Here is a 13,620-nt window from a genome sequence, read left to right on the forward strand (position 1 = left end):
CTTATTAACTAATAAGGTTTCCCCTTGGGTGTATTTAAGGAGACGACTAAAGAGGGTTTTATCTTAGACTCTCATAATAACGTCACATATATCTCGACCTCTTCTCTCTCCATAATCACGAGTTCTTCACCCTTACGAACTCGGAACTACCATCAATCATATACACTCTAAACGGTAACCAAATCAAGCTAATTGACATGTCGAACTCCATGGCTGCATCTGTTTATCGATTATCTGCCGGCCTGAATGTTGTAACACATATTACTATTACATGTTTTCTATTACATATTAACATAACTGATTAACAGTGATGTGAGATTGCTCCCACATTGGCCTATGTTTAGCTGGTATAAGTATTAGTATGCTAACTTTTGTATCCACTATGTATCATCACGTTGCTGAATTATGTTGTAAGTGGTATTTGTTGTGAATTGATGCATCAGGATGTAATTGGTGCAATAATTGCTTAAATTAGTGGATGTACATGGCTTTTTTTTTTTTTTTTGAGGATGTGACCTTTAGTTTTATTTGAGGATCTTTTTAGTTTTTCTAACCAATATCCTTTTTTTATATGATGACTTTATTTTTTGGGTTTTTCTCTTTCGGTTGCTATATTGATTGCCAATAGTAAACCGATACCTTAATAAACTAACCGATACCAACTTAACTGCGCCGCAACACGTGAGGAAATTCCAATAGTTGTCATAAATAAGCAACCAGTGGACTTTTGAAACCATCACTAGGAAAACAAAATGGTAGTCCTGGATGGGGCATTGTTGCGGCAAAACTTGTTTTAAAAAATGAATATACCACTGGATGTAGAGAATGAAATGTGTAATTTTCAGTATAGTTATAGGCGTGTAAAAGTGTAATTTTGTCTACATGTTATTTGTTAAGGACATGTTAATTGTACTATTATTTGACGGCTGATTAGTAAGATATACATGCCAATATTCATTTTTATTGTTAAAGATATAATCTAACATCAATTCATTCATACTAAGGATATTTGGGGCATAACTCGGGTGGTGCGTTCGAGTACATCAGGTTTCCAGTAACACCAGCACCAACCCTTCGGCTTCAATATTCGGTTGTGATTATGGTGACTACTACTCGATGTATCAGTTTGTGAAATGCGAGGTGAATTTGGTACTCTTCCAACACCACACCAAGTGATTTGGGTAGTATTTTATGAAAATGGGTAAAAGTAAGACGTAACAATTTAATTGGTTCTTCAAATTATGCTTTCAATTATGCTCCTAGTACCCTAACCAGTATTGTCCGTGTTTATCATGAAAATTTTCTTAGCACATGTAATTTTTGAATTCATTTCTCAACAAAAGTTACAACACACAAAACGTGTTAGTGGTATTTGAGCCGATCACTCCTAATGTTCCAGTATCAAGGGGTATAGTGTTAGGAGCCGTAGCACGGGCTACGCTCAACCCGTATTCGTAGTGTTTTTTCCGGTTTTATACAAAAGATACCCTTAAAAAATACGAAAATAGCCCTAACCAAAAAATAGAATACTTGATATTACTAAAATCCAATTTTCTTTTATAAGCCCAAACATTTTACAACCCGAAAACTTATAGAATAATTAAGCCCAAATTAACAATAATAGAATTGAAATGAGGCCATAAATATAATTAATAAAGTTATCCAAGACCCAAAACAATATTATAATTGAAAGAGACCCATTTTGATTTGTGATTTTGGGCGGCAATGCAAACCAAAGGTCGATTATACAGAACAGAAGCCAACAATCTAAACAAATTATACTTTGTTAATGTTTTATAGTTTATGTTCAAAAACTTATATTTTTCTATTTTTTGTTGTTAAACTAGGTAGTTGATTAGTTGAATTCATTGATTTGAAGTGAAGATGAAACCACAATCTAAAAAACAATCTCTAGTTGGAACTTTTTTAACATAAAAGAAACTTTTTGACAAAATAAAAGAAAACAATGTGATGAAACGATTTCAAGCTATGAAAAAATAAAGAGGACAAATATATTATTTGTTTTTACTTTATTTATTATCATTTTTTTATTATTTTATGATTGCATGGTAAAAAAAAATACGAGATACCTCTAAATTAATGGGCTAGCTTCGCCACTATTAGTGTCTCATCATTGAACGGAGGTTCAGGTGTCAGTTAAAGTCTCGATAACCAAACAATCTGATTTATAACACACGTCCAGACCAGTCTCTTTCATGCATCACATCAAACACTTGGAAAATGACTTCAATATCAGTAAGCTGAAAAGGCCAGTAATCCCATTTATAGATAAAATGCAATTAGAGACGATTAGAATTGGTCATGAATTCATTATTTTTCCCTTACGTATCAAGTTTAAAAATGTCACACATCGAATATATTAAGCAAGTTTATATTTCCAAAATCTGACCAAAAAAATATATAAAATTTTCACATGTATCAGGTGGCTGATAGTCTTTTAATCATCAAATTGAAGTCTTTATGGAGAGATGTAGAGAGGATCAATTATACATCCCAAAGTTTCATAAAGCCTAGACTGAAACTAAAATGGATAATACTGACACCGGTACCGATTACTCTAGAGTCAACTCTCCGCTACTCAACAACTTCGTTGATGGAGCCGTTGACTACAAAGGCCGTCCAGTCCTCAGATCAAAATCCGGTTGCTGGCGATCCGCATATTTCATCATTGGTAATGTTAGTTAAGCCCCTCAAAAAAAAAAAAAAAAAAAAAAAACACTCATATTATATTTTTATTATTATTATTTGTAGTAGTATGAGGTTTACAAGTTTTTAATGTTGAACTTCAGGTGTGGAAGTGGCAGAGAGATTTGCATACTATGGAGTCAGTTCAAATCTGATCACCTACTTGACGGGACCATTGGGCCAATCTACAGCTACTGCAGCTGAGAATGTCAACATCTGGTCTGGAACGTCGTCGCTTCTTCCCCTAGTTGGAGCTTTCATCGCGGATGCTTATCTCGGTCGATACCTAACTGCTATACTTGCTTCTCTGCTCTATATCCTGGTTTGCAATTCTTTCATCGTCGCTTTGCTATTTGAATCTCCGCTAGAATTTAACAAAATAGCCTTGACTTTTTAAAATTACCAATCAAGACAAGGGTAATTTAGCGCAAAAGATTTCAATCTGGGTCAGGAGATTGGATACTTTTAGGGGCGTGAGTTTTTTACACGACATGAAGTTCGCGGTAAAAAGTTGAGCTCGTGAACCTGTTTAGCTAAACGGGTCGGGTTCATATCAACCCGACGGTAAAATTTACAACGTAAAAGTGAATTGACATAAAATTTTATAACTAGAATGTAATTGTTTATATACATTTGTATTTTTGTGTTAAAATTTTAAGTTTAATATATTAAAATACGAAAAAAAAATAATAAAAAAAAGATTGCCATTAAACGGGTCGTGTTCAGGTCAACCCGCGAATATTCGTGTCGTGTAAAATATTCATATGTTTGACACGATTTTCGTGTAAATTTTCGGGCTCATCCAAAAGTTTCAGTTTCGGGTTAGACCTGTGAACACAACCCCCTTAGCACCCCGAGATCTTTTAGCGCAGTAGGTTGAAAATGGCATAGCAGATTCTATCATTTTGGCGCAACAAATCCATAGCTGTGCGCCAAAGTCCACGAATTAAAAATTGTTCCTTTTTAAATAATAACGTGGCGCAAGAGATTTCACTCCGGCACAAGAATATTTGTTTAATAGAGGGACTAAAACAATTGATGAACAGGCACTTGCATTGCTGGCTTTTTCAACATCGATTACATCTGACTGTACAAACTCCATTGATGGCTCATCATGTTCACCTCAGCTCCAAGTTGTCATATTTTTCATTGCTTTGTATCTAGTGGCATTTGCCCAATGTGGACACAAGCCATGTGTTGAGGCATTTGGGGCTGACCAGTTTGATGCAGATGATCCAGAAGAACTCAAATCCAAAAGCTCATTCTTCAACTGGTGGTATTTTGGATTGTGTGCAGGAGCTACAGTTGGGATCTTTGTTCTTAGTTACATTCAAGATAACCTTAGTTGGGGTCTTGGCTTTGGGATTCCTTGTGTTATGATGGGTTTTGCCCTAATAATGTTCTTGTTTGGAACCGTCACTTATCGGTTTGGCGAAAAAACCCAAGAAAAAAACGCGTTTGCGCGAATTAGCCACGTGTTTCTTACTGCGGCTCGGAATCGAAGGGTCACGTCTTTAGAAATATGTGCAGAAGAGGAAGCTTCTGGAATAATGCATCATCAAGATTCTCAACAGTTCAGGTAAAAGGCTTTATTGATCTTGGTTAGTGGTAAAACTGATATAGAATGTTGTATGCATTAAAAGAACACTTTGTGGTGACCTTTGACCCGTTCATGTCCTGTGACCCGTTACGTATACAAAAAATATCAAATCAACCAATTGATAAGTAAGCGGGTTGAAACTATCACTTCTAGTGGTTGAATTATGAGTCCCTAAAAAACTAGATCTATGTGTACTTGTATAGTTATATGTATTATAACTAGCACCTATGCAGTTAATAGCGGTGCTATAGCGGTTAGCGGACGTCTGGGTTTGTAGCGGTCCAAATAGCGGTGGTTCATAACGGTTCCGCTATTAGCGGCGCTATAGCCCGCTATTTGGCTGCTATTTGCCGCTATTTGGAAACATGTATAGCGGTCAAAGTCAAATTAGGTCAAAGTTTGAAAAAACCGGTCAAAAGTCGCCTATAATCGGACCAAATCGGTTAAGTGAAACGAATTGTTACCTTAATTCGAACAACAATCAGTTGTTGCTCCATGATTTTGAACCATTGTAGAGATAACTAGGTACTATGCCTGATGAAGAAGAGAAGGGGAGCGGGAAAACGGCGTATGATGAAAGTGGGGATGATTAGGGTTATTTAAGTTTGGGTATTTTAACATATAATCCCCCTTCATCTTCATTAGTTTATATTTAGTCCTCATACTTGTGAATTTATATATAAAAAATATTAAATTAATGGTATATGTATATAATATATATAAAAATACATAAATTATGCATGGTATAAAAATTACCGCTATATCACCGTTGTACCACCGTTATAACCTATATATCATATAGCGGACCTTGACCGCTATTCGATTTTGGACCGCTTTAACTGCTTAAAGTAGCACAACACAAATCATATTGCTATTTTGGAATAAAGTTAGGTGTAAGATTGTAAATTATGATCCAATGTGATATGGATTAAGTTTCTAAGATTTTGTTGATATTGGGTTTTATGGCAGATTTCTCAACAAAGCTTTGGTTTCCCATGACGGGTCAAATGAACATGGAACCGTTTGTAGTGTTGATGATGTGGAAGAAGCGAAGGCGATTCTTAGACTTATTCCAATATGGGTCAGCTGTTTAGGTTATGGAATTGTATTTGCTCAAACTTCCACATTCTTCACCAAACAAGGATCTACCATGGACCGGTTAATCGGCTCAAGCTTTGAGATTCCACCTGCCACACTACAATCTTTCACTGGTCTCTCGATTATGATCCTCATTCCCATCTATGACACCATTTTAGTCCCTTTTACCCGAGCAATTACAAAGAAGCCATCTGGCATAACAATGCTTCAAAGAATTGGAATCGGCATTCTTATATCTATTGTTTCAATGGGTGTTGCAGCAATCGTCGAAACAAAAAGACTCAAAGTTGCTCGCGAATATGGATTACTGGATGATCCAGATGCAATGATCCCGATGAAGATATGGTGGTTATTACCTCAATATCTATTGGTTGGAGCTGGTGAAGTGTTTACAATTGTGGGTATGCAAGAATTCTTTTATGACCAAATGCCAAGTGATCTAAAAAGTATAGGCTTGGCACTTTACCTAAGTGTTTTGGGGATTGGTAGCTTTCTGAGCGGATTTATAATCTGGATCGTTGAGAAAACGACTGGTGGAAATGGTCAAGATGGATGGATATCTGATAACTTGAATCATGGGCATATTGATTATTTATACTACCTTCTTGCTGGAATTAGTGCTGTAGCATTTGTGATGTTTGTATATTCTGCGAAATCTTATGTTTATAATGGAGAAAGAGGCAAGTGATCTTGTTTAACTATGGTGAAATTAGTGAAGATTTGTTGTAAATTAATGTTCATAGATGCAGCTGGATGTAATGGTTGCTTGAATTACTGAATGTACTTGGCTTTTACTACCCTTTTACTAATAAAAGTGGATTTCTAGTACAATGAAGCCTCTATAACTGTCCATGTCTAGCATTGCCTTTTTACCATGTATACCGAAATTAATTTAGACTAGAGGTGGTATTGGTAAATTAGTCGGGTTAAATAAAGGGACAAATAAGAGCTTTTCTAGTACAAGATTGTAGAAACTAATGATGTCAACAACTCACAAGACTGAACACAAACTAATTATTGGAAGAATCTTGTTCCGTATTTTCTCCTTTTGCTAGTTCTGGAAGAATCTCCGTCCGTATTTTCTCCTTTTCTAGTTCTCGAAGAATCTCGTTCCGTATTTTCTCATTTTCTAGTTCTCGAAGAATCTCATTCCGTGTATAGATGTCAATGATAGATGTCAATAAAAGTTACACAAGGCAATTAAACCTTACAAACACCATCTAAAAAGTTATATAATATGCTCCAAGCATTCTGAACCCTAGCTATAAACAACCCAACAAACCCTAACTTTCACATGGACAGTTGTTAGGAATTGTCTGAAAATAATTTGAAGGCTCACAAATTTCAATATCAGATCTATATCCGGTCATCTTTTCAAACTGCAACACACAAATGTATGGTTCCCATCACAAAGCCACTGTGTTTACATGCAGTGTACAATGTTCTAATATCACCATATTCAAGCATTTTGAACTCTAGCTACAAACAACCCAACAAACCGTTATCTGCTACATGTAGTGAATAGTTGATATGATTAGACCATGAAAGTACTCCATCCGGTAGTTAACAGACGATCATCGGCAGGGTTCTGGCAACAACCCACATGAACAGTTGTTAGGGTTCAGAAGACGATAACTCGTTATATGTATTTTTATGTATCAGCCTGCGATTTCTTCTGGAAGGTTCACCTATGGTAGCGTTCTTCCTTCAATAATATTACCATATTCAGGCATTCTAAACCCTAGCTACAAACAACCCAACAAACTCCGGATACTTAAAATGATATCTAAAGAATTACTAAAATTATTAAACAACAACAGGTCCGCAAAGCCCATCAACGACTGCGTGTTGTGGGCATTGAGACAACAACAGATAATGAACGAATTGGTGAACTTCTTGTTCCAAATGCAGCTGTAGGATCCGTACTTAAAGATCTCTCTCTCTCTCTCTCTCTCTCTCTCTTACATGGTTGATATGATTAGACCATGAAAGGACTCCATCCGGTACTTAGCATACGAATACCAGTATTATTAATGAAATTTAACGTACATATCGCTTTCGAAGATCCTTGCATCACAAAGCCACTGTGCTTACATGTAGTGTAAAGTGTTCTAATATCACCATATTCAAGCATTCTGAACCCTAGCTACAAACAAACCAACAAACTCTAGATGCTGAAAACGTTATCTAAATATACATACGGGCCTATAAACTTATACAGCCTATAAAATGTTTGACCAAAGCCTAATTTTTTTTTTTGGAGATTTTTCCTTATATAAAACTAGATTTACCAACCGCCGCAATGCGGCGGGGGATTCAATAGTTATATATCATGTTAGATGAAAGGCAAATGTTTCTCACATCACCACGAGCCTGTGTGTAAAACCAAGGAAAAAATAACTAAGTCGATCTCTGTCTCGCATGTTGCAACAGACCTATTAAATGGTGAAAAATAGACGCGCTACGACGGACATGTCAAACAGGAAAAAATAGATGAAAAAACGTTGAACCCCACACGCACGTTGCGGCGTGTTAAGTCGGAAATTTAGAACGACACGTTAAACGGAGAACTTATGAAAGATGAAAAGTATATAAGAGACTAAAGTTGAAAGTAACAAAAAATGTTGAGATTAAACTGCAAAAGATGAAAAGTTTTGGATTGAAAGTAAAAAAAAAATAAAGGGGTTAAATTGCAAAAGATGAAAACTTCTGAATTAGAAGTGAAAAATTAAATTAATCAAAAGGGTTAAAATACCAAAGATTGAAACTTTAGACTTAAATTGCCAAAGATTGAAATTTTAGAGTTAAAAAATAAATCAATTAAACAAAAGAGATAAATAGATTTAGTTAAATTGATGTTTAATATTATTATTTGAGATCCTGTACAAACAGTGCTAATTATAAGAACCGTAAGAACAGATCTGAACCATTGTTAATTTAAATCAAGGGTTGATATTGATTATAAATAAAACTCTTATAATTAAAAATTACTACTAACAAATTAGGGGTAATTTTGTAAAATTGCTAGTCATTTGACCATTTTCTATTAAATACAAATTCCACCAAGGTTTTTTAAACTAAAATAACTTTTATATACTTCATTATTTTTTTTAAAAATATATACCATAAAATCAAGTATTTTTTTATCTTTAATATGAGTACCATATTGCTATACCTTTTTGTATTTATAAAAGTGTTTTTTAAAAAAAGTTAACAAAAGGTGTTTTATATTTGTGCTAATAAGGTGCTGATTATGTGTTAATTACAAAATAATACAAACAAACACCAAAAGTAGATATAATCAGCACATCTGGTGTGCTGATAATGGAGAACGATTGAAGATGTTGTGCTAATGTCGTTTATGTTGATAATGGAGAACGATTCGAGGACGATGTGCTGATAATGAAGAACGATTAATGATGTTGTGCTAATTATATAGTGTTGTGCTGATTATATTTTTTGTAATTATTTTTAATTAGTTATAAATAAATATGGTCAAAAAGTCTAAATTACCCCTAAACTAATTTTTTATTGATGGACACTTGTCAATTATGTATTGGTTCTTATAGTTCTTACAAACTTAAGTGTTTGTATTTGATCCCATTCCATCTATTATATATAATAAACATATATTTGGGCTGACGTGTCAGCTTGTGATGATGCAACCTCAATAGGTTTTTGGGCGGGAAAACATATGAGCAAATTGGGAGACGGGATCCGGTTCTAAATCGGGTTGGAATCTGAATTCGGGTCAAAATAACTGGATCGTATATATTGTCTTTTCCAAACAACATTACTTTACAACCTCACTTTTCTAAACCCTAGCCTCCCTCTCATTCAACCTGTACTGGATCCATCATCGTCTTCCCCAAATGATTCACCAAACAGGTAACAATTCTTTAAATATAGATTCATGTATATGTACATCTTTTAATTTATGAAATTTTTCAGTTTATTCCTTTTGATTTCACGTATTTGATATGTTTTCGCCCTTTTGTATTAGAAATTATATCGGTATATATCACTCATACTACCGGTATCGTGATGACAAGCCATAATTTGAACCGATATTGTTCTCTGGGTCTGGCAATTGATATCTTCAATCGAGTCACTGTTCGTTCGCTCTCTGGTATTCTTTATCCTCTTTTCGATTTCACCATTGTTTTGTGTTCGTTATGTTAATTTCATCACAAACCAGGTTGTTTTCGTTTCTGTTTCGGCTGTGTTGTGTAGGCCGTAGATCTGGCTTCTATGGTTTCTGGAATGTGATTTACATCTGGTTTCTAAAGACACAAAACATACTGGTACATTGTTTTAAAATGGTTGGTTTTTAGGATTTTAGGGTGGTGTGTTTTGTATCGAGAAGATGGTAATCTTGTGTTCTTTTTTATTTCTTTTTAGTTTGTTTATCTTAGGACTTGCAATTACGCATTTATTTTAAATATTATTCTTAATGCGTTCAAGTGTAAACTGCTTTTGAAAATGATTGAGAATTAATGTTCAGTAAGAATAGTCTTAAGAGTGGTTAGTGGGTGTTGAATGATTAAAGACTCCCGATGTGTGGTAAATCCAAGATTTAAGGCCAATTTTATATTGTTTGTTTGTTTGTCTCTGAAATGGAGTTAAAAACTATGTGCAAGGTTAGTGTTTTGATCATTAAGAAGGTGAAAATATGAATCAATGAGTGAGCAATGGTGGTGGCCAGAGTTCTTTGAGCTATTTGTTTTGATAGTGATGAAGCACCAAATCCATCCCAAAAGGCTAAACAATTTGCTCCATCTGTAACACCAGTAACAAACAATGTGACAGCTGCAAAAATCGATGTTACTAAGCACATTCCTGTTAGTATTCATGGTAATCCTTCAAACAATTACTTTAGAGCTGATGGTCAGAATACCGGGAACTTCATTTCGCTAAGTCACTTTTTAATAATAATCTAATTATTATTTATGGTCATTTTTTGTTGCTTTAGGTCAGTACAGAAAGCTTAGCAACGGGAGAGAATCATGATCTTCAATCATTCATCTTAGTGGGTAAGTGTTCCTAACCCAAGAACCATAGAATCCAGTAGGGTTGCTCCCATGTTTGTTGTGGGTGTCAAAAAGAGGGAATACGCCTCAGATCTTCACATCATTTTAAACACCAACTGGACCACCAACTGTTTTGCTCTTCTCACCAAGGTTTTTGTTTGCTAACAGTAACCAAATCATTGTTTTCTTACTTCAAATTTGACTCACCTAATACCATGTGGGTGCAAGTTATAAACTTTTGACTCACTTAATACCATGGGTTGAAGGTAAATATGACTATTCAGATATCTAAGTCTTTCGAACACTTTTTGATTCTTTTACCATCAGATCTGCTAATTTTCTTCATGCTTAAAAAAATTGACATTATATTTTTTTGTGATTTATGGTTTCTTTCTGGCCGATCAGTATGTGTACTCGAAATCCATGAAATTTGCTTTTTTTTGGTTGCGATTGACTTTTGTAATAATAACTTGTAGGCTGATGATCAAACTCCATGTTGTGGTTGTTAGGTTTATTATTTATCTAATTAAATGGATGCATTCAAATTGGAAGCATTCGTAATTCTTTGCTTTTGGTATAATAGTTTTTGTTCTGTTTCAATACAGAAAGCTTCCCATGTTGCCCATCTCGCCAAAGTTTAGTTTTATTTATTGTTTCAATATTGTTCTTTGCATTTTTAGGTTGAAGAAACTGACACCAATTGGCTAGCCGATGTGAAATTGTGCACGTCTCGCTAATTGTACGCGTTATATTGAATTTTTATACTAAAACAAAAGCATTTACTTTCTTGTATTCGATTATTGTAAGAAAATAATTATTTGAGACTAATGTTGTGTCTTTGCAGAAATTTTGCTTGGTCTTGCCGAATTATATATGGCACAACAAGGTGACCTCAATGAGAAGACAGGAGCAAAAATAATTAACTGGCCCATTGTAATTATCTTTCTTTTCTATGTTTTCTTATTTAGCACTGGTAATGGAATATATTAACTTAATGTCAGTCATATGAAGTTCCTTACAAATATTTGGAACAGGCATATGTATTAGATTGATCCACAAACACTATATTGTGTATTTTGTAATCTTATAAATAAGTAATGTTATAAATGTACAACTACTTGTAGGCCCCTGCTCATGCTCCAACCTCCAACAATGGATGATCATCAGTCTGATCTCGATAACTAAGAGGCATTCAACCGGATATAAGTGCATTCAACCGGATATAAGGGCATTCAATGGAACAAATTTTGATGTAAAGAGCCCCTTTTTTTTCTACTGGTACATTATTGTTTCATTTTATTTTGTTGTTCAGGAACATCTCAGTTGAGTATCTATATGAATGGTAGTTTCAAGAGGAAAACCTATAAAATACTGGCAAATACGATGGGCCATTGAGGTTGTGTAACGGGTCAAAGTGGGTTGGCGTGATGTTACAATTTGGGTGACGTTTAAACCATGTGGGGTTGAAGTGTTACTAATTTAACCTTTTCAATTTCAATCATGTAATATGCCAATTTGTTTGTTTGATTGAAATTATGTATTAATTGTTATTATAATTAATATAAATAACTTGCTTCTAACGTTTACAAGGTTTGTAGTTTTTTTTAAGTATACGACAAATTGATTTATTAAATAATATATATCCGTATGTATAATTTTTGTGTTCCCTTTAGGTATAATGTCATTGATTGGTGTGATTTGATAAGAGGAGAGGACATGTCAATTGGTGATTATTGTGTTTTTAAATGGTCATGGAGCGAAATAGCATTTACGGAGTTTGATGTTTTCATTCATCTATTCACTTATTATTAGTATTGTATTGATTTCTTATCGTTAAAATTTGTTGAACAAACTTTTTATGTGTAATATGTTAACTAATTTTTTAATTGTTTTAAAAAAAATCCTTCAATTTTTAATACAAAGGAATTTATAAACACGAATCATAAACAATCAATAAGTTTTTAAGTCTTATTACACGTTCACAACTCGTGATTAACTTATAAAAAATTTATAACTCCTTATAGCGAAGACATTACTATGTCGTATTATTGTATTAAGAATTAAGAATAAGAATGTCCTGACAAAGTTTAATGAAATAATACATTATATTTTAAAAAAGTATACATGTTTAATAAGTAATAAAGTAAAACTATCCGGGAAGCATTCCCGGGTGATAACCTAGTTATTTAATAAAAGAGATAAATAAGAAAATAAGTGTGAGAAATTACCAGAGAGTGACACGTGTCCAAAAAAGATTTTTGTTTATTAGTATAGGAAGTCCTAGACAAGCGGACCTTATTTTAACAGCCGGAACAGTAACAATGAAAATGGCTGATAAACACCAGAATAAGCGATATTCACCGGCCCAGGAGCACCCCCTCGAGTAAAAGCCTCTTGAATTGTTTGAACTTTGATGTAAAAGATTTATAGACGGAGTTCAGAATTCCCGTCGAGAATGCCCGGATATCTGAGATTACAACGATCTGCACATGAGTCACATGGTACGACCGACAATAGTCTAGATGGAGAGAGAGAATCAATAATGTTATCTATCCTAAAATTTCAAAATACTTCTGTCATTGACATGAAGAATGACAACGATAACGGCACCAGCACCGGCACCGGAGTCGACTCACCGCTACTCAACAACTTCGTGTACGGCGTGATTGACTACAAAGGCCGTCCAGTCCTCAGATCAAAATCCGGTTGCTGGCGATCTGCATATTTCATCATCGGTCACGTTTGTTATTATTATTATTAGTACTAGTATTAAGCCCCTGCGTTGCAGCGGTTGTCATAAAACTGTATTAAGTAGTGGCAATACTATATCATTGTCAGCGACCACCAACATCTGAAAAAGCTCATAAAAAGAAAATAAATAAAAACGGGAAAAAATAACGCCGAGCTAAAAGCAGACGTAAAATCTTTGAATCACGCACGCTCGTTGCTGAGAAATTAAACCGAAATGTAAAACATACAAAAAAAATAACCAAGTCCATCCGGGAACCGCGTGTTGGACGAACTTGTCAGATGCAGAAAAATAGATGTGACGCGACGGGCCAGTCAAACGGGAAAAAATATACGAAAAAATGTTGAACCCCACACGCACGTTGCGGTGCATTAAGTCACAAAATTTAGAACGAAACGAAAAACTTGGGAAAGATGAAAAGTATGGTGGACCAAAAT

The 13,620-nt window shown here is 34.5% G+C and overlaps 2 protein-coding genes across 18 annotated transcripts; both read left to right on the top strand.

Annotated features, from left to right (window-relative positions):
* Positions 1 to 2,468: 2,468 nt before the first annotated feature.
* On the top strand, positions 2,469 to 6,232 carry LOC110912832 (protein NRT1/ PTR FAMILY 5.10). The gene is made up of 4 exons (XM_022157649.2): positions 2,469 to 2,692; positions 2,811 to 3,028; positions 3,753 to 4,285; positions 5,276 to 6,232. The coding sequence occupies exons 1-4, from the start codon at positions 2,548 to 2,550 to the stop codon at positions 6,090 to 6,092; spliced, it is 1,713 nt and encodes a 570-aa protein (XP_022013341.1). The 5' UTR covers positions 2,469 to 2,547; the 3' UTR covers positions 6,093 to 6,232.
* Positions 6,233 to 9,166: 2,934 nt separating this feature from the next.
* Positions 9,167 to 12,018, top strand: LOC110912842. 17 transcript variants are annotated; one of them, XR_002578215.2, is made up of 8 exons: positions 9,183 to 9,292; positions 9,408 to 9,533; positions 9,603 to 9,708; positions 10,050 to 10,258; positions 10,377 to 10,437; positions 11,115 to 11,173; positions 11,279 to 11,367; positions 11,559 to 12,014. XR_002578215.2 is itself a non-coding variant. In XM_022157661.2 (5 exons), exons 1-5 carry the CDS (start codon positions 9,277 to 9,279, stop codon positions 11,759 to 11,761), a joined length of 477 nt encoding a protein of 158 aa, XP_022013353.1. In that variant the 5' UTR covers positions 9,183 to 9,276; the 3' UTR covers positions 11,762 to 12,018. The 17 variants fall into 17 exon arrangements, 2 of the variants coding, with proteins under 2 accessions (XP_022013353.1, XP_035835708.1); XR_002578203.2 differs by having other exon boundaries at positions 9,638 to 9,708; positions 10,045 to 10,258; XR_002578194.2 differs by having other exon boundaries at positions 9,638 to 9,708.
* The last annotated feature ends 1,602 nt before the right edge of the window (positions 12,019 to 13,620 follow it).

The sequence above is a fragment of the Helianthus annuus genome, chromosome 2 (genome assembly GCF_002127325.2).
Source record: "Helianthus annuus cultivar XRQ/B chromosome 2, HanXRQr2.0-SUNRISE, whole genome shotgun sequence".
Taxonomy (NCBI): domain Eukaryota; kingdom Viridiplantae; phylum Streptophyta; class Magnoliopsida; order Asterales; family Asteraceae; genus Helianthus; species Helianthus annuus.